The sequence below is a fragment of the Phalangium opilio genome, unplaced genomic scaffold (genome assembly GCF_054372755.1).
Source record: "Phalangium opilio isolate 3A_F unplaced genomic scaffold, DU_Popi_V2 ptg000060l_1, whole genome shotgun sequence".
NCBI lineage: Eukaryota > Metazoa > Arthropoda > Arachnida > Opiliones > Phalangiidae > Phalangium > Phalangium opilio.
This window is the reverse complement of record NW_028324177.1, coordinates 6,634,931-6,662,325: the sequence shown is the minus strand read 5'-3', so window position 1 is coordinate 6,662,325 and position 27,395 is coordinate 6,634,931. Positions and strand designations below refer to the sequence as shown.

The 27,395-nt window shown below is 40.0% G+C and overlaps 1 protein-coding gene and 4 non-coding genes across 5 annotated transcripts; all 5 read left to right on the top strand.

The window, feature by feature from the left end:
* Positions 1 to 202: 202 nt before the first annotated feature.
* Positions 203 to 1,921, top strand: LOC149666965 (uncharacterized protein F54H12.2-like). The gene is made up of 3 exons (XM_089841651.1): positions 203 to 722; positions 1,014 to 1,318; positions 1,850 to 1,921. Exons 1-3 carry the CDS (start codon positions 203 to 205, stop codon positions 1,919 to 1,921), a joined length of 897 nt encoding a protein of 298 aa, XP_089697777.1.
* Positions 1,922 to 8,515: 6,594 nt separating this feature from the next.
* Positions 8,516 to 8,588, top strand: TRNAV-UAC (transfer RNA valine (anticodon UAC)). The gene has a single exon. It is a non-coding gene; the product is annotated as a tRNA-Val (tRNA).
* Positions 8,589 to 8,791: 203 nt separating this feature from the next.
* On the top strand, positions 8,792 to 8,864 carry TRNAV-UAC (transfer RNA valine (anticodon UAC)). The gene has a single exon. It is a non-coding gene; the product is annotated as a tRNA-Val (tRNA).
* A 203-nt stretch (positions 8,865 to 9,067) lies between these two features.
* On the top strand, positions 9,068 to 9,140 carry TRNAV-AAC (transfer RNA valine (anticodon AAC)). The gene has a single exon. It is a non-coding gene; the product is annotated as a tRNA-Val (tRNA).
* Positions 9,141 to 10,583: 1,443 nt separating this feature from the next.
* On the top strand, positions 10,584 to 10,656 carry TRNAV-UAC (transfer RNA valine (anticodon UAC)). Its single transcript has one exon. It is a non-coding gene; the product is annotated as a tRNA-Val (tRNA).
* Positions 10,657 to 27,395: the final 16,739 nt, after the last annotated feature.

The following is a 27,395-nucleotide window of genomic DNA, read 5'->3' as shown; positions in this document are numbered from 1 at the left end:
AAGGTTTATTCAAGATATGAGCGCTGGAGAAGAACCCAAGAGAGCGTTCAAAAGGAATCTAAAAATAGCGGGCTCAAATTTAATTCATAAAGCGGGTGATAGTCTGGCTAATTCTCAGTACGGGTCTGGTATTCGACGGAAACGTCAGAAGATACGAAAGAAGAAAAGTAGATCAAAGGCCGATTTTTTATCGTAAAGCAAGATGACCCAATTCGAAGGCATGATGGGGGAATTAGACCTATTCACGACACCCCCTTTGAACGCTAACATTATAACTAGTAGCGACGAAAGTTATCAACCTTTAAGCTCCGTAACGGATAGTGGACCTTTGGAATTTTTTGTCCCTGGCACGAGCGAACATTATATCGACCTTTCTAAAACTAGGTTAAGGCTGAAGGTCAGGGTGCTTCATTTGGACGGCACCGACGTACCAGCGGCTGAAAAAAAAGTAGCTCCGGTTAATCTTTTACACGCCGCCCTCTTTTCCCAAATAGACGTCTTTTTAGGAAACACGAGCGTTCAGTCCCCTAACCAAGGAGCCCCTTATATCGCTTATCTCGAGAATTTATTAAATTACGGTATAGATGCTAAAGAAAGCCAACTAAATCTAGGCTTATATTATAAGGATAATCCGATCGATCCCGATTCCGCCTGGGTGGCAGCCAATAATAATCTTATAACCAATGGGATATTAAGAAGAGCCGAGAGAGCCAAGATATCGAGTACGATAGATTTATACGCCCCGTTACACGTTGATATTTGTCGCTTAAATCGTTTCCTATTGAATAATGTAGACGTTAGATTTAGGCTTATTCGATCTAAACCAGAGTTTTGCGTAATATCGAAAGAAGCCGCTGATAAGAAATATAAAGTGGTTATCGATAATGCCTCATTGTACGTTAAAAGACTAAAAATAAATCCCGAAATAATGTTAGCCCACGCTACGGTATTAGAGCAAACCAGCGCCATCTATCCTTTGAATCAAACAGTCGTGAAAACCTTTTCAATTCCAGCTGGAATGAACGACGTTAATCGAGAAAACGTCTTCTTAGGTAAAATACCTCAAAGAGTAATTATAGGTCTAGTTCGAACCTCGGCCTTTAATGGTAATCATTCTTTAAATCCCTTTAATTTTGAAACTTTTGATCTTAATTACCTATCCGTCAACGTCGGTACTGATACCTATCCTTCGGAAGCCTTTACGCCTGATTACGAAAACAATCTATACACTCGAGAGTACATGTCGTTATTTCCGTTGCTTAACTACGAAAGAATTCTGGAATCCTTTGTCGAGGAATACGGAGATTACGAAGACGACGTCTCAATTTTATTTAACGATATTCTCGGAAACTTTGTCGGTCTAAAAACTGAACTAATGTGCGGTTAAAAAATAGATATCACTCTTATCTCGCGTGTATTGGGTCATGGATTACTCTAAGGCGTCTGAAAATATTCCGAGAGGATTTGAAATCGTTGGAATGCGTTACCTCGGAGAAGAGCAAAATGAATTTAATATCGAAATTACGCGATAAACGGTGCCAAGGGACCAGGAGATATTCGCCAGAGAACAACCACTACCGAAGCTAATGTCCTAAATGATCCAGTGTTTAATGATATATCTATTTAAAATATATTCTTGGAAATTTTGTCGGTCTAAAAACAATGTATTGTTAATTTTTAAGTAACCGAATAAAATATAAATTACTCTTATTGTTGCGTTTCCTATACCTACGTTATATATCAATTTTTTTCTTATTTAGAAAATATTCCAGAAAATTGTATCTCTCCCTCTTATATAATACCCTACAACAACGTTATATTATCAGATATAATTTTCGATCTTGTTTAGAAAAAATGTCTCTCTCAAACGCGTACTACGACCCCGAAAATCCCTCCTCTTTTTCCGGATTGGATAAATTAACGAAAGGAGTTCCTCAGTCTTCGAGGAAAGAAGTTGAGAGTTTTCTATTAAAACAACCCACCTATACTATTCATCGTTATCGTCGATTAAAGTTTCCTCGCAACAAAATTACAGTGACATCTACGGATGAAACTCATCAGGCTGATTTAATAGTTTTAGATAAACTTTCCAGATACAACAAGGGTATGAAATATTTGTTAAGTAATGTAGATGTTTTGAGTAAATACGCCTACGTTATACCTATTAAAAACAAGACTTCCGCGGAAGTTATAAGAGCTTTCAAAATAATACATAAAGATGTTGTACCCACGAATATAAATACGGACGCTGGCTCTGAATTTTTAGCTAAACCAGTACAGCAATATTTTAAAGAGAAAGGTATTCATCACTACGTAGCTTACGGGAATAAAAAAATTGCGATCTGCGAGAGATTTAACAGAACAGTTCAAGAGAAAATACACAAATTTATGACTAGCGCGGATACTCGTAGCTATCTGGGTGCGTTACCAAAAATAGTTAAGGCTTACAATCACTCGATACACCGCTCAACGGGTATCGCGCCAGTCAATGTTAACCTACAAAATGAGCATAAGGTGTGGTACCGTCTTTTCGGTACCATTAAACCTGGGACAAAACCAAAGCTAAAAGAAGGTGATTTTGTAAGGTTGAGTAAATTTGAAAAAACCTTTTCAAAGGGATATAAAGGCTACTTTACAAAAGAGATCTTTATTATTGATAAGGTTTTGTACCGTAATCCTCCAGTATACGTTGTTAAAGACAAAAATAACGAAATAATTAAAGGAACGTTTTACGAATACGAACTATCTAAAGTGATATGAATACGTTACAAATAAATCAAATATTATCATGCGATCAGAGGACAAAACCCTACTACCTAGGTACTTTTCCTAGAGACATGCTTCCCAGGAAACCTAGAAAGAAGAAATTTTGTTTTGTTCTGAACACGGAGAGAGCCGAGGATCATAGACTTCATTGGGTAGGCATTTACGTTGAATATGGCGAAGGTAATTTTTTCTGCAGTTACGGGCAGAGCCCGGGTACGTATAAAATTAACCTGGCCAAATACGCGTCCAGATGGATCTATAACGATAAATTAATTCAAGATATGTTCTCCCTTTGTTGCGGACCTCATTGTATATTCTTTCTTATTCAAAGATGTCTGGGAAATTCGTTTCATAGAGTTCTGAAAATGTATGAAAATAAAAAGGAAATTAATGACGCCTTATCTTTATGGAATATCTGCCTGCACTTGCTAAGACATAGATATGAAAAATGTAATCAATAAAATATTAAAGTTGTAATGTTTAATAATCAGATACATTTGTATTGAATGCTAGAATAAAAATATTTATTATTCGAATATATTTTGTTATATAAATTGTAATTATCATGCTTTTATATATAATCAGATACGTGTTTTTCAATATAATGAGTTAGATGCTTTTATATAAAATGTAATAATCATTATTAAGGTTATTTTTTTGCCTTTCTATAAGTTACCCACTCGATCTTAGATTCGGACTTTTGAAGTTCTTTCAAGCTAGCTTCGCGATCTTTTTTTATTTTGGCTTGTGTAGGGTACGGTTTTGATTTCGTAGATGGAATTTTCGCGAGTCTTTTTTTTGGCGAAGTCTCATCGTTAGGGTTAAGTTTCCGGAACTTTGAACCAGAAGCGCCCTTCGTTGATAAGGCCTGTTGAGACGCCACGGGCTGATTCGGTACCATGGGTGTTAAAACTGGCATACTCGGCGTTTGAGACGTCCCGGGCTGTTTCGGTACCACGGGTCCCATGGGTGTTAAAATAGGCATACTGGACGTTCGAGAGAGAGACGCTGGCGTAGTAAACGACATCGCCGGTGTTTGACCCATTGCTGTACTACTCATTATAGGCTGTGGGGTAGTCAGACTCGAGGTGATATTAAAAGGGATACTTTGGGAAGGGGTAGCGATATTAGAAGGGACATTTTGGGAGGGGGTAGAGATATTAATAGGTATATTCTGGATAGGGGTAGGCCACGATGGAGGAATCCAAGACGATGATGAAGGACTTAGAGGCTGTATTTTACTCGACACTCCGAAAAGACGAATTTGTTGTAGGTGGCAAGATAGTAACGCTTGGTGGCTCCGCTAAACTCTTTAAAGATAAATATTTTTCAAGAGTTAAAAGGTACTCCTTCAATTTTTCCTCGGCAGAACCAGGTTTACTCAGTACCTCTTTAATGGCGTTGTCTAAACTGTTAACTTCATTTTGATTGTCCGTCAGTAAAGCCGCTGGTACTAAAACGCACTTTTTCATTATCTAGTAAAGACCGAAGCTATTGTCGGTATTAACATTGAAAGCAAAGCCGGCCAGAATCCTCCTACCTGTTTAATTAACATCTGTCGCCTCTTTTTGTCGCTTAAACCTCTCTTGGATAAATACCTTATTACGTTTTTGTAACGTTGAAGTCTTTTCTTTTTATGACGATTCAATGGAATACCGCCGTTCTTCAAATTATAACAAATACAGCTTATACAATCCAATTGGGGTCGCGTACACTTTGATATTAAAAGTTTTCTTTGTTTCACACCGCTTTTACGCAAGAGATTTAAAAAGGGTAATTGGTTCCTAACCGACACGGGTAAAGGCATGTCTCGAAATGAGGTTAAATAAATTGAGATTTATATTTTATGGATTATTATTTTCAAACGTAGATTACCATCGGTCCTTCATTGGGGAATATATTGGACCTAAGTCTTAAACTATTATCAGTACTTTGTTTTAGATCTATTAAGATGTAAGAATACGCTTTTTCGGTACACTCTTCGTACGCTTCTGTTAGGCGTTTGGTGTCTGTAGGAAAAAGCTGACGACTTAAATAGCGAATCTGGTTATTATCCCTAGGATTTTTAAACATAACGATATAAGAACAGTTCAATGATATATTTCTAGAATATTTACCTGGGTTAAAGACATTTTGAGACAGCAGCACGATGCTTAAAGATAAATGATGTCTCCCGACACAAAAAAGATTACTTATAAACTCCTGTTTGGTACAGGTGTTAGCTAGATCGTCTAGGATTAAAAGATTATTTATTCTCTTATCAAAAAAATCAATATCGTTAGGAATTAGTCCTTCGTGGAATTCAATAGGCAAAAAAGTTTCAGTTCATCAAAAATGTCCTGATAAACACTATAGCAATAGACTATTCTATCAGGAGGTTGTCCATGATAATGTCTTTATATTTGAGTAAATTTATTACCCACGTTGTTTTTCCCGAGCTGCTTGGGCCAGCCAGTAAAATGGTCATCGGTTTTTCTAAGCGGAGGCGATATTCTAACCCGTTTTCCATTTTTAAAACGTTCTCTAATATCGTCTATGAACTCGTAGTTGACTCGATCTTCGTACGGTATCACTCTCACTTTAACAAGGTGGGAAAACGTGACCCGATGTTTAGAGGTCCGTTTTTTCATTTGTGGTAGCGGACGGGTCGTGATTGCTTAAATATCTTTAACAAATAAGCCCAAATACTAGATAAGGAAGGTACCTGCCATTGGAACTTTACATTTTAGAAGAATAACATCAATTTTTAGAGTACCTTCAAGTATAAGATTACGCTTAGACTGCGCCACCTTTTCAATACTAGCTAGTAACCGATCAGAAGGTAATTCATTTATAGCCATGAATCTTAAATTGATAGGGTTCTCTAAAGCGTCAGAGCTCAGGGCGAATCTTATTAAATTATATTCTTCAGCATTTCGCGTAACATGAGTTATGAGAGAATTCAAAATTTGGGAAAGTTGATCGTGAATATTTATTAATTTAAGTTCTTCTAAGTTGCGGAATTTAACGTTATGTTCGGTTGTAACGCATCTATATTTCCTAGATACACGGTTTGATGTTTTATCTATCGTATAATATAGCTCTGGTCGAAATTTAGTAGATAAATCGAGTGGTTTAACCTCATCGTCTGACCATGAAGTGTCCGACGATGAAGTGTCCGACATTTTTTAGCGGGAAAGCACTTCAAATCTAACTATATTTCTTTCCGAAAGCAAATGAATACCAATTTTCCCAGAAATTTAATGATCCAATGATAAATATTTAGTACTCACCAATCTTAAAAACTAGTTGATAGTATCGTTATTTCGACACGAATGAATTTCATCCGTGAATGCCGCGCTTTTATATATTTTAACTGTTAGAACTCACCTTCTATTTAGATCTTGGAACACTGTTACGATTAATATCTTCCCCGATAAAACCGTTTTCGAAGAGATGATTATAGAACCGTATGGGAAAAGGAAAAGGCATGGGTGTTACTAACCAATAATAAAACCCAGGCCTTTTCCTTCTCCTCAATGGAACCTTTTCTGGTTACGAGGCTCGAACCGTAAAAATGAATCAATTGTTAAGATATTTAAATAGCACCATGTTGGAGCGGAGCCTGTATGTGATTAACTGTTAGAACGCATCTTCTATAGTTGTTAGTAAAGTATTTTTTCGGTACGAATGAATCTCGTCCTATAAGTCTGATCTTTTATACTAAATGGGTGTTGTCTTTTCTAGCTTTAAGTCAAAGAGATCTATTCTTTAATGTAAGGGCTGTGAATAGCTCGTTACACTTAAACGGAGTCATATTACTTATTATCGTTACTGTGGTATGGATTTATTAATTTTCATTCGTATATCTTTTATTTTTAAACCTTCAACCATATCTGCTTCTCTTTAGTTTTATCCAACTAGTTCGAGTGAAACCTTGGGTCAAGATTAAACTTAGTTATAAACAATTTATAAAATTTTCCCATCGCCGATGAACGCCTTTATTTTTCATCATTATATCTATACATATACAGTGATATTAAATTTCATCTTTTATTTTTCCAAATCTTCAACCATATCTCTTTATTTTATCCAGTTACTCGTTTATTTATAACCATAGGGCTAAATTATGTTATCGACAATTTATAACTAACTTGTCCTATCGCCGATGAACGCCCTTATTTGCGTCATTAAGTCTGTATAGATACAATAATATTGAATTTCATCTTTCATTTTCTAAACCTTAAATGATATCTGTTTCTCTTAATTTTTTATCCAACTCGTTGTTAAGCTTAGGGATAAAATTAGTTATCGACAATTTTATAACTAACTTGTCCTATCGCCGACAAAGGCCTTTATTTACGTTATTTTATATATGAAAAATAGGGATTCTCTTCAACAAAGCGCTGTCAATACCATTAAACGTATTCGCGACATCTTGTTTAGTCAATTTTCTGATAGTAATATCTTTCTAGCGCAATGACCGAGTAACGGATAACATGTAGACGTAAAGAAAATTGTCTCGAGTGAAATTTGAGACGTTAACAGATAATAAATAAGTTAACATACGCTACATAAGCGAACACTCTCTTATCTAAGTCTGGCGATTACGTCACGACTAAAGACAAGTACAGACACGTCCTAAAAACCCCTAAACAATTAACAAAGACCTAATCAATTGACGGTTATAGAAAAGATTACATTAACGACTACCGGGAAATAAAAAGGATAAATATTCCTCGTAGATACCATCGAGAGTCCCTAATTTCCTCAATTCTTCCCGTAAACATTTTATAAAGTCATTTCCGTAAAATTCGGCTTTTTCTTCTAAACACAATGGCGCCGGTGAATCCGTTTCCGGGGATTTAACTCTTGTTTGATTTATACCGTGACCCAATCGGGTAAATAAAAGTCCGTCATGTAAATCCTCCAAAATAATGTCACTATTATCAAATATTAATCGCTTCAAAATTTCCACCTGATTCTGGTATTCGATATCTTGATGTTCAGGAGGTTTATCTTCATATATCGTGCATTTCTTAGTAACACGAGCGATTTTCCCACTTTCAGATACTCGGTGTTCGAAACATATTGTATACATAGTGCATTGATCTAAAAGATACGCGACCATATATTGGAAATCCTCGCGCCCTTTGAATCGTTGATACGTCACTATATAACGCAAAGTGTGTAAGAAGATATCCATTAGAAGTCACTGCTCTCTTCAGGGCGAATAACCGAGATAAAGAGAGCATTCTCTTATCAGACAAACTCTATCTGACGATTACGTCACGACTAAAGAAGTTCACGCCTTTAACCAATTAACAAAGACCTAATCAATTGGCGACCCCCACTCTCGACCAATAAACGAACTCAGAGAAACACCCCGGATAAAAAACCGGTGTTCCCCCATTCTAGACTCGCGCGAGTATACACGCGCCATTCTAGCGCGCTAGAAGGCTGGCGACCCAATTAAATGACCTAATTTCCACTCCATATTTTAGGTGGTTCACTACTCACGTCCGCCTAACACGCGTATGTGCCAGGTTCGAGCCCTGGTACATACATGTTTTGACCATCGTGATTAGACATAATAATAAGGTAGATGTCTTCGAAAACTCAGAATAACCAAGTATCTGTGGTGTAGTGGTTATCACGTCCGCTTTACACGCGGAAGGTCTCAGGTTCGAGCCCTGATAGGGACATGTTTTGACCATTGTGATTAGACATAATAATAAGGTAGATCTCTTCGAAAACTCAGAATAACCAAGTATCTGTGGTGTAGTGGTTATCACGTCCGCTTTACACGCGGAAGGTCTCAGGTTCGAGCCCTGATAGATACATGTTTTGACCATCGTGATTAGACATAGTAATAAGCTAGATCTCTTCGAAAACTTTAGATTAACACGTATCTATAATGTAGTGGTTATCACGTCCGCCTAACACGCGGAACGTGCCAGGTTCGAGCCCTGTTACATACATGTTTTGACCATCGTGATTAGACATAATAATAAGGTAGATCTCTTCGAAAACGCACAATAACCAAGTATCTATGGTGTAGTGGTTATCACGTCCGCCTTACACGCGGAAGGTGTCAGGTTCGAGCCCTGGTAGATACATGTTTTGACCATCGTGATTAGACATAATAATAAGCTTGATCTCTTCGAAAACTTTATATTAACACGTATCTATGGTGTAGTGGTTATCACGTCCGCCTAACACGCGGAAGGTCCCAGGTTCGAGCCTTGGTGGGGACATGTTTTGACCATCGTGATTAGACATAATAATAAGGTAGATCTCTTCGAAAACTCAGAATAACCAAGTATCTATGGTGTAGTGGTTATCACGTCCGCCTAACACGCGGAAGGTGTCAGGTTCGAGCCCTGATAGATACATGTTTTGACCATCGTGATTAGACACAGTAATAAGCAAGATCTCTTCGAAAACTTTAGATTAACACGCATCCATAATGTAGTGGTTATCACGTCCGCCTAACACGCGGAACGTGCCAGGTTCGAGCCCTGTTACATACATGTTTTGACCATCGTGATTAGACATAATAAGAAGGTAGATCTCTTCGAAAACGCACAATAACCATGTATCTATGGTGTAGTGGTTATAACGTCCGCCTTACACGCGGAAGGTGTCAGGTTCGAGCCTTGGTAGATACATGTTTTGACCATCGTGATTAGACATAATAATAAGCTTGATCTCTTCGAAAACTTTACATTAACACGTATCTATGGTGTAGTGGTTATAACGTCCGCCTAACACGCGGAAGGTCCCAGGTTCGAGCCTTGGTAGGGACATGTTTTGACCATCGTGATTAGACATAATAATAAGGTAGATCTCTTCGAAAACTCACAATAACCAAGTATCTATGGTGTAGTGGTTATCACGTCCGCCTAACACGCGGAAGGTGTCAGTCTCGAGCCCTGTTAGATACATGTTTTGACCATCGTGATTAGACATAGTAATAAGCTTGATCTCTTCGAAAACTTTATATTAACACGTATCTATGGTGTAGTGGTTATCACGTCCGCCTAACTCGCGGAAGGTCCCAGGTTCGAGCCTTGGTAGGGACATGTTTTGACCATCGTGATTAGACATAATAATAAGGTAGATCTCTTCGAAAACTCAGAATAACAAAGTATCTATGGTGTAGTGGTTATCACGTCCGCCTAACACGTGAAGTTCCCAGGTTCGAGCCCTGGTAGATAAATGCTTTGACCATCGTGATTAGACATAGTAATAAGCTAGATCTCTTCGAAAAGTTTATATTAACACGTGTCTATTGTGTAGTGGTTATCACATCCGCCTAACACGCGGAAGGTCCCAGGTTCGAGCCTTGGTAGGGACATGTTTTGACCATCGTGATTAGACATAATAATAAGGTAGATCTCTTCGAAAACTTTATATTAAGACGTGTCTATGGTGAAGTGATTAACACGTCCGCCTAACACGCGGAAGGTCCAGGTTCGAGCCCTAGTAGATACATGTTTTGACCATCGTGATTTGACATAATAATAAGGTAGATCTCTTCGAAAACTCACAATAACCAAGTATCTTTGGTGTAGTGGTTATCACGTCCGCCTAGCACGCGGAAGGTGTCAGGTTCGAGCCTTGATAGTTACATGTTTTGACCATCGTGATTAGACATAGTAATAAGCTATATCTCTTCGAAAACTTTAGATTAACACGTATCTATAATGTAGTGGTTATCACGTCCGCCTAACACGCGGAACGTGCCAGGTTCGAGCCCTGTTACATACATGTTTTGACCATCGTGATTAGACATAATAATAAGGTAGATCTCTTCGAAAACGCACAATAACCAAGTATCTATGGTGTAGTGGTTATCACGTCCGCCTTACACGCGGAAGGTGTCAGGTTCGAGCCCTGGTAGATACATGTTTTGACCATCGTGATTAGACATAATAATAAATGGTTTCTTGGTACGTCGGGCAGCCTGTTTTAGTAAATTGGTGCCACTTTCTCCCATTGAACTCTGCACAAATCGTTTATCTCTCAATGAGCAACTTCCCTTAGAGGGTAGCTTCTTCTTTTCTGAGAGTTTCAAATCTCTAGCCGTGATGAATTCATTTATTAAGGCATTTGTCATCTTTCTTATCCATTCTTTGAAAAAAATTTCGTGATCCGAATTTGGTCTTTCTTTCTTAAATATTTGATTGCAGGCTTCGTAGAAGAGCTCAATGTGATCTCCTCGATTCATTACATAGGCAAGGGTGGCTTTAATAATTTCTCTTCCATGCACTTTAACAGATGGATGTTTCATTCAAAATTTCTCTAATCGTTTTATTAAAACTGTACAAGCATGGAAGCAACTTAGCATTGGGTAAGAACATTTCACCTCTGTCACGAACTTTCATTCCAGCAAATTTTATTTTTTTCTTATCGTCAATTGACATACGAATATTCATACAATAGAAATATAAAAGCCAAGCCTTTTTTATTTGTTTTTCTGAAAGCTGGGATTTTTTTCGAAAAATAACTTGACGCTTTGCGACTCTCCAAATTTCGCCTATGCATCCTCCTCCAACAGATAGTAATAAACGAAAGAAAAGCTTTTCATCTTGTTGTATAGTCTGATCACATTCAAATGTTTCTACATTTGGTTTTTGGCGAGCCGCAATGGCATCTTTGAATATTTTAAAAACCTCAAATGCGGAAATGTGCAGCAATTGAAGAATATCGTCGTCTAAAGGCCGTGGCTGAATATTGAAGAATTCCGATTTTAAAAATTTTAACTTTTTTCTAATGTCTTCACTAGCTTTTGTAGCCGCGTTTCTTCATCATCTTGACAATCTTCATGCCAAGGCTTACTTAAGAATTCGGAATGGAGGTTCCGAATATTTTCATTATGAATTTGAGTTAAAAAATTGGGTTTTGAAATTTCTGAAATACATATAGTTGTGGCCCTCTCGAACAGGTCCCCCATAATTTAGCATATTAATTCAATTAAATCTAATGTAAGGAATGAAATTGAACTTAGCAAAGAGAAGGCTACCTTTAGAAGAAAGTTTAAAAGGAGAAACAGGCTGAAGAAGCCGACACAACAAGGACCCTAAATGGGAGAGCAAAGAGAAGGCTACCTTTAGAAGAAAGTTTAAAAGGAGAAACAGGCTGAAGCAGCCGACACAACAAGGACCCTAAATGGGAGAATGTATTTCTACGCAATACGCATTACGAGGCTTTATATTTTGTGCCATTATTTACGGCTGTTTAAAAGCGCGGGGACTTTCGCGGTACGAGGATCTATCGGGAAAAATACAGCTTTGTATACTTCCCTCCCGTAGGGAGGTTTCTTATAATACTTCTGGTAAAACTAGTTTATATGCGCTAGTTGTCGTTCGCAGTTTCTTGTTTATGCCACTTCAAAATTTACCCAAGTTTTAAAAGTGAGTCACTTAATATACGGAAGACAGGGTTACTCAGTATTTCTTCCCAAAGTTTCAAGCAATTTCGCTGTTTATATACTTCGTTGGGATTCTATGCCCTTACCGATTTGTGTATGGCACAATTTTAATACAGAAAGAGTAATAAAGTCTTCTATCAGTGTTGTAATATGTTAATATTATCAAAGCTCACAAGCTTGCAGTTTTCCAGATAAATTGCAATTTCGCAAGCGTGTCAAAATCGCAGAACATTCAAGTTCTTAAAGTGTTAAAATATTCTGAGGTAGATTTAACATTAGAGTTATGAATCAATTAAAAAATAAATAAATTTATATTCCAATGTTTTTAGTAATGAAATAAATGAATTTGGCTCCTGTTACCTTGCTCTAGCCAACGATGTCCTATCCGACCTATGGTTTATGGATCCACACCAAAACGGTGGTTTTGTTTCGACATAAAATGATCAACATCGTATCATAACCCTATAAAGCGATCGACCTCCTTTTTAATGCCGGCTCCTTAGTTATCTTTTATCAAGTACCCACTAAGGTAATTTACTATGCATCCCAAACGTACATTTAAAGGTACTACGTAATACCTTTGTTTTAATGTACTCAAAACTACTTCTAAAAAAGGTATTTTTGTGTAGTACATCATCATAATTAACATCATAAGAAACAACCTAGGATTTTTGAATCCAATAAACCTTGAGCGCATGGAGTCTTTTGTAAAATGATACATTTTAGGACAAAAAAATTAAGAACAGAGTGAAATACTTCCACCGAGTAGGTTTGATATTTGGTTAAAAGCTGGCAAATAGCCGCTATGACTTTGCTTAGTTCCTAACAAAGGTAAAGAAACTTAGGTTTGACAATACGCTGCTACCAAAAAAATTGCGCACCTCTTTGAAACCATACTCTCATATCTTTCTTTTCAATTGCCCAAGCATACATTTTGGAAATTCCTTGGAATATCCTTAATGAACGTCAGTAATGTGATTTAGTGGTGAGACCTGCTTAGCTATTCTTCCATCTTTCAATGACGATGATGCCGCAATCCAGTATACGTGATTAGTTATCCCGGGTATCCACCAATTTACTGTGCAGCGGCCTCACCTCTGAAGCCGTTGCAGACGATGATGGAGGGCTGAGCACCATAGTCCACTTTTGGGACTATGTTCAGCCCGCCATCATCTAAGCTTCCCCTCCTTCTTTCTTATCCCATCTGAAAAACCCCTGTCCCCAAAAACCTCAAACCGAGGCGAGAAAAAACGCCGGTTTGTGTTAGTCAAGTTAGTTCGAGTTTTATTTTAGAACGATAAGTTCGCTTTTATTTTCTGCGGATCAGATTCGTTTGTGATCCTGAACAAGTTAGTTCATAGTAGTTTCGTGGGACTAGGCACGGGTCCGGTTAAGTTTAAAGAATCTTCGCGACGAAGAAAAAACTGTATTTCGCGTGACATCGCGCTTTCCAATTTTGGATTCGTATAAATAATTGCAAAGTAAATATCATTTCAACGAAATAAAGAATATTCAAAAGATCACCTTCAAGGTATGTTTTATTTCCCTCTGGTTTAAATTCCTTTATGGGACGATAGTGACGATTTGGGTTAGGCCTACATAACTCCCCTCGCTATCGGACATTAGGGACTTGTAACGCGAATCCCCCTTCACGACCGGCCACATAGTTTTCCCCGGGGCGATCCGTTACAAATGGTGCCGTGCCCGTCGCTTTTGGGCCTCGGTCTCTTTTTCGTCGGGGTGCTCGGGCCCGATTCGTGAGCTTAGCTACAGGTTGAAACGTGTTTAGACAGAAAGCCGCCATATTGGATCCCTATCTTCGCGAAAATTCGAGAAGGATTTCCCGATTTTTCTTTTGTTTCAAATTAAGTTATAGATTAGTACTGCTATCATGGATTTAAATTGAATTAATTATTTTTGGAATTACGGCGTGTTTGATCATATTCTTTTTGGGATAAATATTTTTGAATAAATTATTTTTATGAATTAAATGAACACTCCCGAATTGTTCCCAAATTTAAATTTATACCGTGAAAGACGCGATACTGAGTCTACCTCAACTCAAGATAATAATTCGGACTCCTCAGATTCAACACTACCGTTAGCTAAGCCTAACATCGTGGCTGCTGATATAATACGCCCCCCTAAATTGCGTGATTTAAATATGGCATATTCCCAAAACCCAAATAACGAACCCCTATGGGACGATAATCTGGATTTAACCCCATACCTCAAAACCAAGGAAGAAAGACCTAGACATAAGGACAACTTAGCCCTATTTGAGAACATAAGACAAAGTTATTACCCCCAGGGGAGTAGTCTCAATAGAAACAGACACGCGGGGAGTATCCCCGATTTAGTCGAGTTAAGTGGCATAACTAGCCCAACCAAACAAAAGGTAGAAGTTCACGTAAGTGCATATGAAAAGGCAAAACAGTCTTTGAATAGTTGGGTTTCCTCAAGGAAACGTATAGCAAAGGCCACGCCAAATGCAAATATTTCACAAGTCCCAGTACAAGGTACCTCCCCCATCGGGGCAAATCCTCGTAGAAGCTCTGTCGGGTATACATCTGCTCCTAGTAGACCAAATAGACCCAGTCCCATAAATCCTGGACGACCACAGAATCCTACAGGACAGAACCCACAGGGAATTTCTCAGTCCCCACCTAGAGGTAGCTCTCAAAGTACCCAAGGTGCTAGTCAAACCCAGGGAACAGCAAATCCGCAACCCCAAACTAATCCAAATACGGGAGGTGCCCAACAGGCTGCATTTCTAGCATCAGTCTTGCAGTCCTTTACAAACCTGGCAACATCAAATGTGAAAGGTTTAGAACCCCCAGAGAGATTAGCTTTTTATGGTAGAAAGGGCGAAAGTGTTCCTGAATTCATAAGAAAATTCGAGGAATATGTTAGCTTCCATAAAATCAGCGAGAATGATAAGATGCTTTTCATGCCCATTATATTAAGAGACAATGCCCTACATTGGTACCGTTCCCTTCCCCCAGGAGTAGATTGGGCAGAATTTAAGGGACGAATCAAACGTCGTTTTGGGCTTAAGGATGAGGGAGCTAAGGCCAGAATAGCGTTACATAATAGAAAACAAGACCAAAATGAGTCCATTGAGGATTTTTTTGGTTATTTCGTAAAAGTAAATCAGAATTTAAACCCTCCAATACCTGAAGATGAATTACTCCTTATAATTAAACAAAATTTAAGGATGGAATTTAAGGGATTACTTACGGTTTTACCAGCGCAAACGTTGTCCGATTTACAAGATGTTTGTTTACAAATAGAGCAAACTTTTGAGTTAGACCAACCCTCCCCGTCACACGACAACCCCAATCCAGTTTCACAACTCAATAGGGAGGTGAGAGAGCAACCAATACAACAGATCCCACCCTATCTAGCCCCCAGAAAAAGAGAAAATCAAGGGAATATCCCGAGCATGGGAACTCATACTAACAGGGACATCCCGCATGGGAACACTAACAACCCCCATCGGGACGAATATTACAATCCTCCCCCAGTCCGAAACGATTCCCAAAGCTATCCGAATCAAGATTATCGAGCTCCTTTCCCGAGGCCAAATTCCCAACCAAGGCAATCCCACCTTGCGTCCAGACCTCCTCGAAGAAGAAGCCTACCCAGAGATTTTCCTCAACAAACTCGAGTCTTTGAGAGGAGCACTCCTGAAGTTGGGCCTCGAGAAAGCCAGCCCCAACAAAATGAAAGGCAACTCGTCCCAAGACGTCCACAGAACCAAAGCCAGGATAACCAAGATCCTCCGAGAGTCACTCAGGATGATCGACCGATCACATGCTTCAACTGCGGTGGCTTACGTCATTATGCCAGTGAATGTCCATCACCAAGGGTGGAAAGACAGAGAAGTCCGTTTTCGGGAAACGCCAACCCGGGAGGGAATGCCAGAGGACGTCTCCCTCCCGCCAACCAATAGTCCCGCAAGATGAAGACCAAATTGTGACAACACCACCGTTACAATTGGCCACAATTCGACGAAGAAGAAGACCCCGAAAAAGAAATCCACATCTAATAAACATTAAATTTGAACATGAAACCCTACAAACTAGAATAGACAATGGTGCAGAAGTTTCCATGATTAGTTTAGATCAATGGCGAACCATACAAAGATTTAGAGGGGATAACAGATTAGACCCGAACTCAGAAAAATCAGAGTGTATCATAATGGGAAATGGGCAATACTCCTTCACTAAGGGCTCAACCGTATTAGATTTCGAAATAACGTTTGAACAAGATATCAAGAGAAGATTTAGTCAGGAGTTCCACATCGTCCCCTCACTTCTGTGTGATGCAATCCTAGGCCAAGATTTTCTAGAAGACTGGAAAACAATTATCGATTTTGGAAACTTAACCTGTAACATGGATGGATTAGAGTTGAAACTCGTAGAAGCAACAGAAGATAAACTTCCTCCCTCACCCCAAATGGTTTCGAACGTTAATGAAGCCGTTGAATCAACCTCTCTCTCATTTAAGCAGAAGAGAGAGTTGAAAGAACTCCTTCTCCGATTCCCAGAACTTTTTAGTGATAAATTTGGAAGAACCAGCTTAGTGGTCCATGAAATCCATACCGGAAATGCTAAGCCGATACATAAGAGACCATATCGTGTGAGTGATGCCAAGAAGAAAATAATAGAACAAAGCATTTATGACACGCTCAAGGATGGAATAATCAAACCTTCGACGTCACCATGGGCTTCGCCAGTGGTGATTCTAGAACAAGATGACAGATCCGGTACAGGCAAGAAGAAATACCGTTTCTGCATCGACGTCAGAGAATTGAATTCCATCACCGCAAAAGATCCTTATCCGATTCCAAGAATCGATGAAACTCTCAGTAAATTGGGAAAGCCAAAATACATCACTGCATTGGATTTGAAATCAGGGTACTGGCAGGTTGAAATGGAACCAGGAAGTGCGCCAAAGACAGCTTTCATCACGCACGCTGGAAAATACGAATTTAACGTATTACCATTCGGACTTTGCAATGCGCCAAGCACTTTTCAACGACTAATGGACGAAGTCTTTCGCGATGGAGAAAAATTTGCTATCGTCGTATACCTCGACGACATACTAATTGCCTCCGAGACATGGAAAGAACAGAAAAATGCTTTGGAGTACGTGATGAACAAACTGAAGAACGCTGGTTTAACCCTTCAATTGAAGAAATGCCGCTTCGCCCAATCGGAAGCAGTCGTTCTTGGACACGTTATTAACGAAACAGGAATTTACATAGATCCTTCCAAGGTCGATGCTATCAAGAAATATCCTCAGCCAAAGACGCTGAAACAAGTCCAAAGATTCCTTGGAATGGCAGGATGGCATCATAGATTCATACCTCACTATTCCAAACTAGCTACTCCACTCAATAAATTGAAGAAGAAAGGCGTAAAATTCACGTGGGGTCCTGATCAAGAGGAATCTTTTCAGAAGATAAAAGATGCAATCTGCAGCTCACCACCATTGGCCGCGTACAAACCAGATGCGCCGAGCATATTGACAACAGATGCATCAGACGCCGGCTTAGGCGCGATGCTATCTCAAGTCCAAGATGGAAAAGAAGTTCCAATCGCATATGCGAGTCGAAATCTTCGAAATGCGGAATCCAAATACAGTACCTCAGAAAAGGAATGTCTAGCAATTTATTGGGCCATCGGACATTTCCGACCTTATTTGGAAAGTAAACCCTTTACCGTCGTCACCGACCACAAGGCGTTACAGTGGCTATTTGGACTTAAAGAACCAAACTCGAAACTTGTCAGGTGGGCCATGTATCTTCAGACGTTCGATTTCAAAGTTCAACATAAGAAGGGAGTCGAAAACGTCGTAGCCGACGCCCTTTCGCGAGCTCCAATAGGACTGTTCGCCATGTCAATAGCCTCCACCATAGAAGAAGATAATCAGATCACGTCATCAGAAGAATCGACCGTTCCAACGGATCATTCACACGTCGCGTACATTTTACCACCTTACCCTCACGCGAATTTTCATATCTTCGATCGCGACGATATTATCACCGCTCAAGGAGAAGATCCGGTTATTCGCGGAATCATTGAACAATTCCGACAAGAAAATCCTCCAGACAATACAGAGTACGAGATGGTAAACAATCTCATTTACCGGAAATCATCGGGAGTTCGTCCAGCAAGGATTTATTTACCCCAATCTCTCAGAAGAGAAGCCTTGAGACTCTTGCATGATCATCCTCTGTCTGCCCATAGAGGAAAGTACAAGACGCGAGAAAAAGTAGGACATCGGTACTGGTGGCCCGATCTTGACAAAGACGTCACACAATACGTCAGAGAATGTGTTCTTTGCCAACAGTACAAGATCAGTAACCGTAGGACACCTGGCCTTATGATATCTACAGTTCCGACTGGACCATTCGATAAAATCGGAGTCGATATCATGGGACCCTTTCCAGTCAGCAGGAGAGGATACCGATTTCTTCTTGTCTTTACGGATTACATGACCAAATTCGTGGAATTAGTCCCATTAAAAAGAATAACAGCCGACGCATGCGCCCTCGCATTGAAGAACTTTGTATGTCGATGGGGAGCTCCGAAACAAATCCTTAGCGACAGAGGAACGCAGTTCGTGTCCTCACTATGGCGCAACACGTGTAAATTATTCAACATTGGACCTATTCATACATCGCCATACCACCCTCAGTCGAACATCACGGAGCGTGTGAACCGAGTCCTTGGCGAAACCATCTCCATATACGTTGAAAATAATCACCGAACGTGGGATGAAACTCTGAACGCCCTTGCGTTCGCGATAAACTCAGCGCCCCACGAAACGACCAAAAGATCTCCCTTTTATTTAAACATGGGACGAGAACCGAGACTCCCATGGGACATCGACATAGGGATGCCCATAGAGGAATTCGAAGATCGTTCGGAGACCTTGAAGACCTTAAAGGATCAGTGGAAATTAACTAAGACTTTCTCCAAATTGGCTCAAGCCAAACAGAAAAAATACTATGACCTCCGAAGAGAAAATCTAGAATTCTACATTGGGACAATCGTTTGGAAATTGACTCATCCCCTGTCTAACGCTAACTTGGGACGAATGGCCAAACTATGTCCGAAGTGGACAGGTCCCTACAAGATAATCGAAAAGAGGAGTCCCCTAGTCTATGTCCTAGAAGACATGATCTCGGGACAAAAGACCGGCCCGATTAATATGTCTCAACTCAAACTGTACCAAACTCCTGAAGTACCGTTAGAGGGAATCGAAGGGACGCCCTCTCCAGGAGAAGAGTCGGAACAACCAGCCGAGATAGACATAACCACTGATGACCCTATCCAGAGAAATGAAAACCAACAACCCGAAGAAATTTCCTCCCCACGGAGACCCAGAGCGTCAGCTCCAGAAAGAGTACCACATCCAATTGTAACACAAGAAGACCAAACCGCGGAACTCATTCAGGAAAATGAAAATACTGTCCCGAAGGAACCTTTTCCTCCAGGAAAAGAAACCGACACGCCACCTCCGGAAGGAACACTTCCCCAAGAAGTACCCCAGGAAAGACCCAAACCTTCCTCCGAATCCTTCGAGGAAGTTGTTGAAATGATCGGACCTTTTCGATTTGTGGACAAGATTCCGAAAACGAGATCGAAAGAACCTAAAACGCCAACGGAAGAAGTCCGTCCAACGGAAGAAGTCCGTCCAACGGAAGAAGTCCGTCCAACGGAGGAAGGTCGAGAGAAGATCGTCAGTCCGATAGTAACACACCCGGAAGCCACACCACTGACCCCTGAACCCCAAGTTCCAGTGGAAGCTCCAAGACTTGAGAGAGAAAAGAGAGAACACCCGACTACGTCAACGACCGAAGACATTAAACCTAAGAAAAAGACACTCCGTAAATTGAGTACTTCGACGGATGTCGACCGAACAACGGAAACGGAACAGGAAAAGAGAGGTCTTACAACCCCTTTGTCCGTCGCTCAGGAACCAACTCCAAGCCCTACACGGAAAATGATGAGTAGCCGTATCTCAAGTGACGAGCCAGAGATCCACGATCCCCGCAAAAGAAGTCACCCCCCTACCTCATCTTCAGTCATTGGAAGGAGAAAGAAACCACTGCGCAAAGTATCGAGCAGTAAAAGCACGTCGTCAAAAGAACCGTCCCTCTCGCGTCCCCAAGCTGAAAGACGAAGAAAACTACGTCTGCCAGACCAACTCAGTTCGTCTTCAGAAGATATAGACCGAAAGGAAGACAGACAACTACGAAGAAAGCGCAGGAGAGCTACGACGACGACTAGTTCATCGACAAAGCCAGTGAAAAAGACGAAGAAAACTACGTCTGCCAGACCAACTCAGTTCGTCTTCAGAAGATATAGACCGAAAGGAAGACAGACAACTACGAAGAAAGCGCAGGAGAGCTACGACGACGACTAGTTCATCGACAAAGCCAGTGAAAAAGACGCCGAAGTTCCATACCATATCTCCTAGTCCGGAAGGGGAAGCCCCTCTTCCGTCAAATGAACCAAGTTCGAATAAGTCAGAAGCCACAAATCCTAACCCTTTAGTTCCTATGGATGAACTGTCCGAATCCACGAGTACCGAAGAAGATATGCATTCTCCCGACTCTCCAGCGATTGCAGAACAGTTTCCGACAAATTATGAGAAGCCATTCAAAAAAGGATGGGTTCGCGAGCTGTGTTATAGACACACCGTACAACCCGGCAAAGTAGATCTAGATATATACTATTATCCACCGGGAGGGAAGAAGCGCATGAAACGCTCAACAAATGAAATCGCTCAGTACCTACGCATAAACAACATTACGGACTTAGACCCGATAGACTTCTGTTTTAAGCGGAAACCAATTGCAAAACCACCTTGGGAAAGGGTTCGACTAGCTCACCCGAGGCGGGTGGCGCCCACAGCTGTTTAATCAGAACAACGTGTTCCTACCATTGCGATTCGTCACACTCGATCCCAATGGGAACCCTGCTTATATCCCTATAGAACTCTTTTTAACTTCTTTCTTTTTAGATGGCTACCCCTCCTCCTCTATATTGGAGAGTGGCTCCCCGGAGACAAAGAGGCCGGATGTCCACCATCGCACCTGAAGATTTCTTATTGCGTCCAATCCCCAGAGAGCAGCCTATTATTTCATTCCTCGTTGCCCACTCGTTCGGTCCACTTTCCCGGGAAGAAGACCCAACACCCTCCGAACAAGTCCGTCCTCCTTGGATCGCACCTCCGATCCCGGAACCAGATATACTGCTCTTACACGAAGACAACGAGGATCTGGGACCCGACCTTCGACAAGACCCCGTTCGCCCTGACCCAACGGGCTCGGAACGGTATCCCGCACGCCCTCGTCAAACTTTTCTGCCGGACGCACGCATCATCCAAGACGGACCCGTACAAACTCAGGCGGCCGCTACCGGAGGAGTCCCAAGGCGTACACTGGAAGAAGTAATGTTGGAGGCTGCACTCCTATATCCGGCCCCCTGGCCTATGGCTCCAGAAATGGCTCTTTTGCTCCCCCAGGGAGCCGAACCGTGTTTAACAGATCACGCCAACACCATCCCCAAGGTTGTAGCCCAAGAGCCCGAAAGTAATCCCCCCCAGGCTGACGTTCCGCCACAGGACCCGCCTATAGCGGACGAACCACGACCCCTCACACCTGAACCGGTGCCAGAACCTGAGCCCGAGCCGGAACCAGTCCTAGACCTTGAGGACGCAGCTATCCCGAGACCGAAAAATCCATTTCCGCTCCGCTCCCAGGCCTACCGCGATTTTGACAGGACAGGCTGTACTTATTCGGCGAATATGATAAACTCTTCCTTGACGAACTCCCCTATCTCCAGGAACCCCCGAAGAATCGAGACCTGTTCCCCGTTGCATGGGAAGACATTCCAAAGGGCCAAGCCGTCCGCCTGTATCCTATTTATCCGGACGGATATCCAATGTTTCACCGCCCAAGTCACACGTACGTATGCCAAGCCTGCGCAGCCGTCGGACGGCATTTTTCTTCATTGTGCCCCCGGAAATTCATCTTGAGAGACCGCCATCACGGAAATATGAAAACTCGCATACACACTGATTGAACGTTTTGAAAAGAAAAAAAAAAAAAAACCCCCAATGTTTATAACGTGCCTTTTTGTTATATTCCCCCTACCCTCTTCTCTTCTCTCTCACTATAACCTTGCTTTCTTCTCCATCTTCTCCTTCTTTTCCGGGGGGGGGTGCATGCAGCGGCCTCACCTCTGAAGCCGTTGCAGACGATGATGGAGGGCTGAGCACCATAGTCCACTTTTGGGACTATGTTCAGCCCGCCATCATCTAAGCTTCCCCTCCTTCTTTCTTATCCCATCTGAAAAACCCCTGTCCCCAAAAACCTCAAACCGAGGCGAGAAAAAACGCCGGTTTGTGTTAGTCAAGTTAGTTCGAGTTTTATTTTAGAACGATAAGTTCGCTTTTATTTTCTGCGGATCAGATTCGTTTGTGATCCTGAACAAGTTAGTTCATAGTAGTTTCGTGGGACTAGGCACGGGTCCGGTTAAGTTTAAAGAATCTTCGCGACGAAGAAAAAACTGTATTTCGCGTGACATCGCGCTTTCCAATTTTGGATTCGTATAAATAATTGCAAAGTAAATATCATTTCAACGAAATAAAGAATATTCAAAAGATCACCTTCAAGGTATGTTTAATTTCCCTCTGGTTTAAATTCCCTTATGGGACGATAGTGACGATTTGGGTTAGGCCTACATAACTCCCCTCGCTATCGGACATTAGGGACTTGTAACGCGAATCCCCCTTCACGACCGGCCACATAGTTTTCCCCGGGGCGATCCGTTACAACTGCATTTTTCTTTTTAATTTTACCAATTGCAACTAATTTAGTCTTTATGTCTAAACATAAAACAGAATTAATTGGGCTTGTAAAATAGTCTAGTTGTGAAAAAAGTCTCAATTCATAGCCAAAAGGCAAAGTACCAATAATCAAACTCGCGAGCAATATCAGCGTGTTTGTCCCTCAGATAAGCTATCAATCCTTGATTACGATCTGTGACAATTTTTCCGTTGACAATCATCATGTTTGAGAAAAATTTCAAACTCTCTATTTCCATTTCGTTAGGAAAAACCAGGGACCCTATTCTCTAACTACATTTGGATCGTTCCTAATCCAAATGATTTGGATTTGACATCGATTCATCCCCAAATGACTCTAATCGGTATTCTGTAACTCCGAATCCCCTTTTCATTTGGTTCAAACCCTATCCAAACATTTGGGCAGCCAATTGGCCGGCCAATCGTCATTTGGATAGCTCTTTTCGCCTTTTTCATCCCGTTTGTGGCTGCCATTTTTTTAAGGGGAAAAAAATTGAGAGTGGGTCCTTTTTCGTTGTCATTTTCATATTTTTTGAGGATTTGCTCATGGATGGATTTTAAATGTAATATAAAGTAGGTTTCAACCTTTAATTTAAGCCTAATTTCATAATTTTCCACCTTTTTATTGTCCCACAATCTATTTTTAAACTTGGCACTTTTTTTTTGGCTTACCGTTGATTTTTGGCATTTAATTTTTTTGCTTCTCGTTTTAAGCCCCGTTACTTGTCCATCTCGTAGCGTCATATTTTTAAAGTTTAGAATTTAAAATGAGTGCTTTGTTTTCTTAAATTATACTTAATTGGATAAAATTTCAATATTATAATTGCGTAAAACGTCGGTATTTACGAATTCAATGTTTTTTGTAGAAGGGACGCGCCTTGCATTTGAATTTCGTTCCCTCGAAATTACCCCCTTTAACCGGCCACTTGTTTTTCCTTTACCGCTCTCAATTTTATTCGGTCGTGGCTCGCGCGGCTCCCCGAAAACAGCCATAGTGTGATGTTATAAACTAAAAATGTATGCGGTCAATGTGCTGTTTTTGCATTTTTATGCTTCTACTCGTAGTGCGCGTCGAGGTTTTCGACTCCAACGCGTTTTGAGAAATAACAAGACGGCCCAAGGGCTCGTAATAGTAGCCATATCGTAGGAGTGAATAGCCCCTCTATACCTACCCCCAATGAGTGGATAACCCCTCTATACCTTACCCTAATGAGTGAATAGCGCTATCTTTTTCTATGCTTAATTGATTTACCGTGCATAAAATCAGAGTTAATAGCCCCTCGATTCCCCACTCTAAACAGTGATTAAATTATAACCGTATAAATTTACTGATGCTGTAATTCTAATATTCCGGCGAATCGAAGAACAGATAGTTTTTAGTGATAATCCCCTCGATGAGTTTACAACATAGACTTATGCCGATGCACACTTATCGCATCTTATAAATTTCTAACAAGGACTTATGCCCAGAAACTTTTGAAAGAGAAAGTTTAGTTTTAGTGATTACGCATTTTAGTGATTATCCCCTCGAATTACCTTTAGCAATGCTAAAATGATCAAACGCATAACGCTCATTTAACACTATGTTAGCTCTATCTAAACCCACATTTGAATTAACCGCCAAAACGTTCCAGTCAAACATAACATAGAATCATAGATGACGATAGCTACGGAACGAGAACGAAACACATGAGGAGCGCGGTAGAAAACGGGGAAAATCTTTATCTATTTAATTAACACTTAAATAAAAAGAAAATAAATATAAAAACCCCAAACATACAAATTCATAAGTATTGAGCCTTCGTCAGATTATCACGTATTAATGATATTATAACTTCACCCTCGGATACCCTGTGACAAGGAGATTGTTTTAAAGTTAATATTTCTCGATTTTGGAGGTAGATACTGTCTAGTCATACTTGAAGTAACGAATTAATCTTATAAAAAGACTAACATCATGAGCCCATATCGTAAAATAACCGATGTTGATATCAAAGCTTAACTAAAATACTAATACCAATTATGTTAACTCAATGAATCTTTAATATCAACATCACCAATTATCTACTGAATGAGATATCTACTTATATTCAAATTTCTCTCGCAACATATTTCTTTCATATTCGTGATTATTGTTAAGTTAGCTTCAAGCAAGTTTTAAATTCTTTTACTAAATTCAGAAGTACACGTTGCTCTTTCTGGAGAGAAGAAAGTCTTGGGTACAGTATTATTAAGAGTTTGAATAACATACTAACATACTTTACAAGTTTCACAAATGGTAAGTAAATGAACTATCTGAGCGCGATAGATCACATGATATATTTCATTGAAAATTTTAGTATGATAGTTCAATTTTGTGCATTCGTTACCCAAGTTTATCTAATAGCAGCCCTAATGACAGTTAATTTGCTACTTAATTCACTTACAACCATTTTAAGAATATACAAATTAGAAAGGCTAATCGCGTAGGTTTAAAGCATTATTGTAATAATTAATTGTAGTTAAAAATAAACTATACTTCGTTTTACACAGAGTCGTAGGAAAATATAGTAAATGGGTATTCTTGACGGAGAAAAATAGCAATGGATCAAAGCTTCAAGCTGTGAAAGTTCAAATCAAAGTTTACGGTTTCTCGAATACATGCGCATTCGATGCCATGATACAGTTATTATGCTCTACCTACTGTGATAGTGACAATTTTAAGAAGATATCAGACGATATGGGCATTTCAATTCCAATATGTGTTTTGCCTAAATCAATTGTCGTCTCGGGAGTTAGTGCCAAAACATACCACGATAGAGGACTTATTCTTAATAATCACTTCGAGCGAATTGAATTTCCAGAGAATGTTTGTTCATATAATTGTAAAAGATCCAATGCGGTTCTGGTCAAAAACGTTTTCCTCAAATTCCTTTGTTATCGGAGACAAGTTTATGTCACAATGAAAATTGTTCAAGCGCTATAAAAATTAGCAAAAGAGAAATAATTGCTATGGAATGCCCGCCTAACGAGATAAGCAGCCTCTTTTAACTGCTCCCAGAAATAATTTCAACTCAGAAGGAAACTTGCCAAGTTTGTAAAATGGAGAGAATGATTTCCATGGCCTAATATTTGTAGAGCCAACTAACTTCACCTAAAGACTTGATTATGAAGATTCCTATATAGAGAAACTTCAAGGTATACCTATATGTGTATTTCAGGATGTGAATTTCAAACTACGCGGGGCTATTGGGTACAAAAGTACAAATAACCCAACTTCAGTTGGCCATTACGTTGCATACGGAACAGGGATGATATAAAAAAGGGGATAATGAAAAATTTATGATGACTTAAAGAACAAAATCGCTGATTGCACGGAAAAAGAAAGTGTATGCACACATATCATTTGTTATTCATTTTTATTATAATATTGTAATCAATTAAAGTACATTAAATAATGTATAATTAATAACTGCGATTTAAGTATTTAATAATGAATTAACAGTGAGAGTAAAGAAACGGAGGAGCATATTGGTGCACATAGAATATGACATTATTTTTCTTTTGCGGATACCTGGGGGTTGTTATTTTGCACCCCAAATACTTTGATTAACTAGAGGCGAACCGTAGTGGTTCAAGCTACGTTTAGGGCGGTGCATGATGGTGCAATTGATCCATGTATGTTTGGTGGCGATTGCAGTATTTAGTAATAAATTAATAGTGAGAAAAATAAAAATGTCTGTGCATATTGGTGCAAGGATGGTGCACATAGAATATGACATTATTTTTCCATTTCGGATACAAAATCTTTAATTAAGTAGAGGCGAACCGTAGTGGTGCAAGCTAAGTTAAGGGTGGTGCATGATGGTGCATGCTTGGTGCCATTGATCCATGTATGTTTGGTGGCGATTTGAGCACCTGAGGGCCAAGTTAATGTACGTAAAACGTTGCTGCAATGAAGGTCTTTATGTAGTGTTACAGTTTAATCAGTCTTTGTTGGTGCTCGTTTTGGATTTATCTTTCTTCCATTTTTTTTCTTTGATTTAGGCTGAATTCCGAAAAGCATGCACCAAACAGTTTGACCTTCTGATGAACGCTTCCCTTTCTTTTCATTTCGCCGCCTGTTCGTTCCTCGAATTAAATCAACGAATTTTGCATGTACTAATTCTCTTTGAAAAAGTAACCTAAATTCTTCAAGATGGGCAAAGGTGAATTTATTTATTACAACTTCTGGAATTTCTCGAACTGCTTCATGAAATTGATCATTCAAGTCTACAATACCTGCATGACTAGTTGTTTCCTCTAAAAGTAAGATAGTTTTAACTAACTGGATAGCAATAAAAGC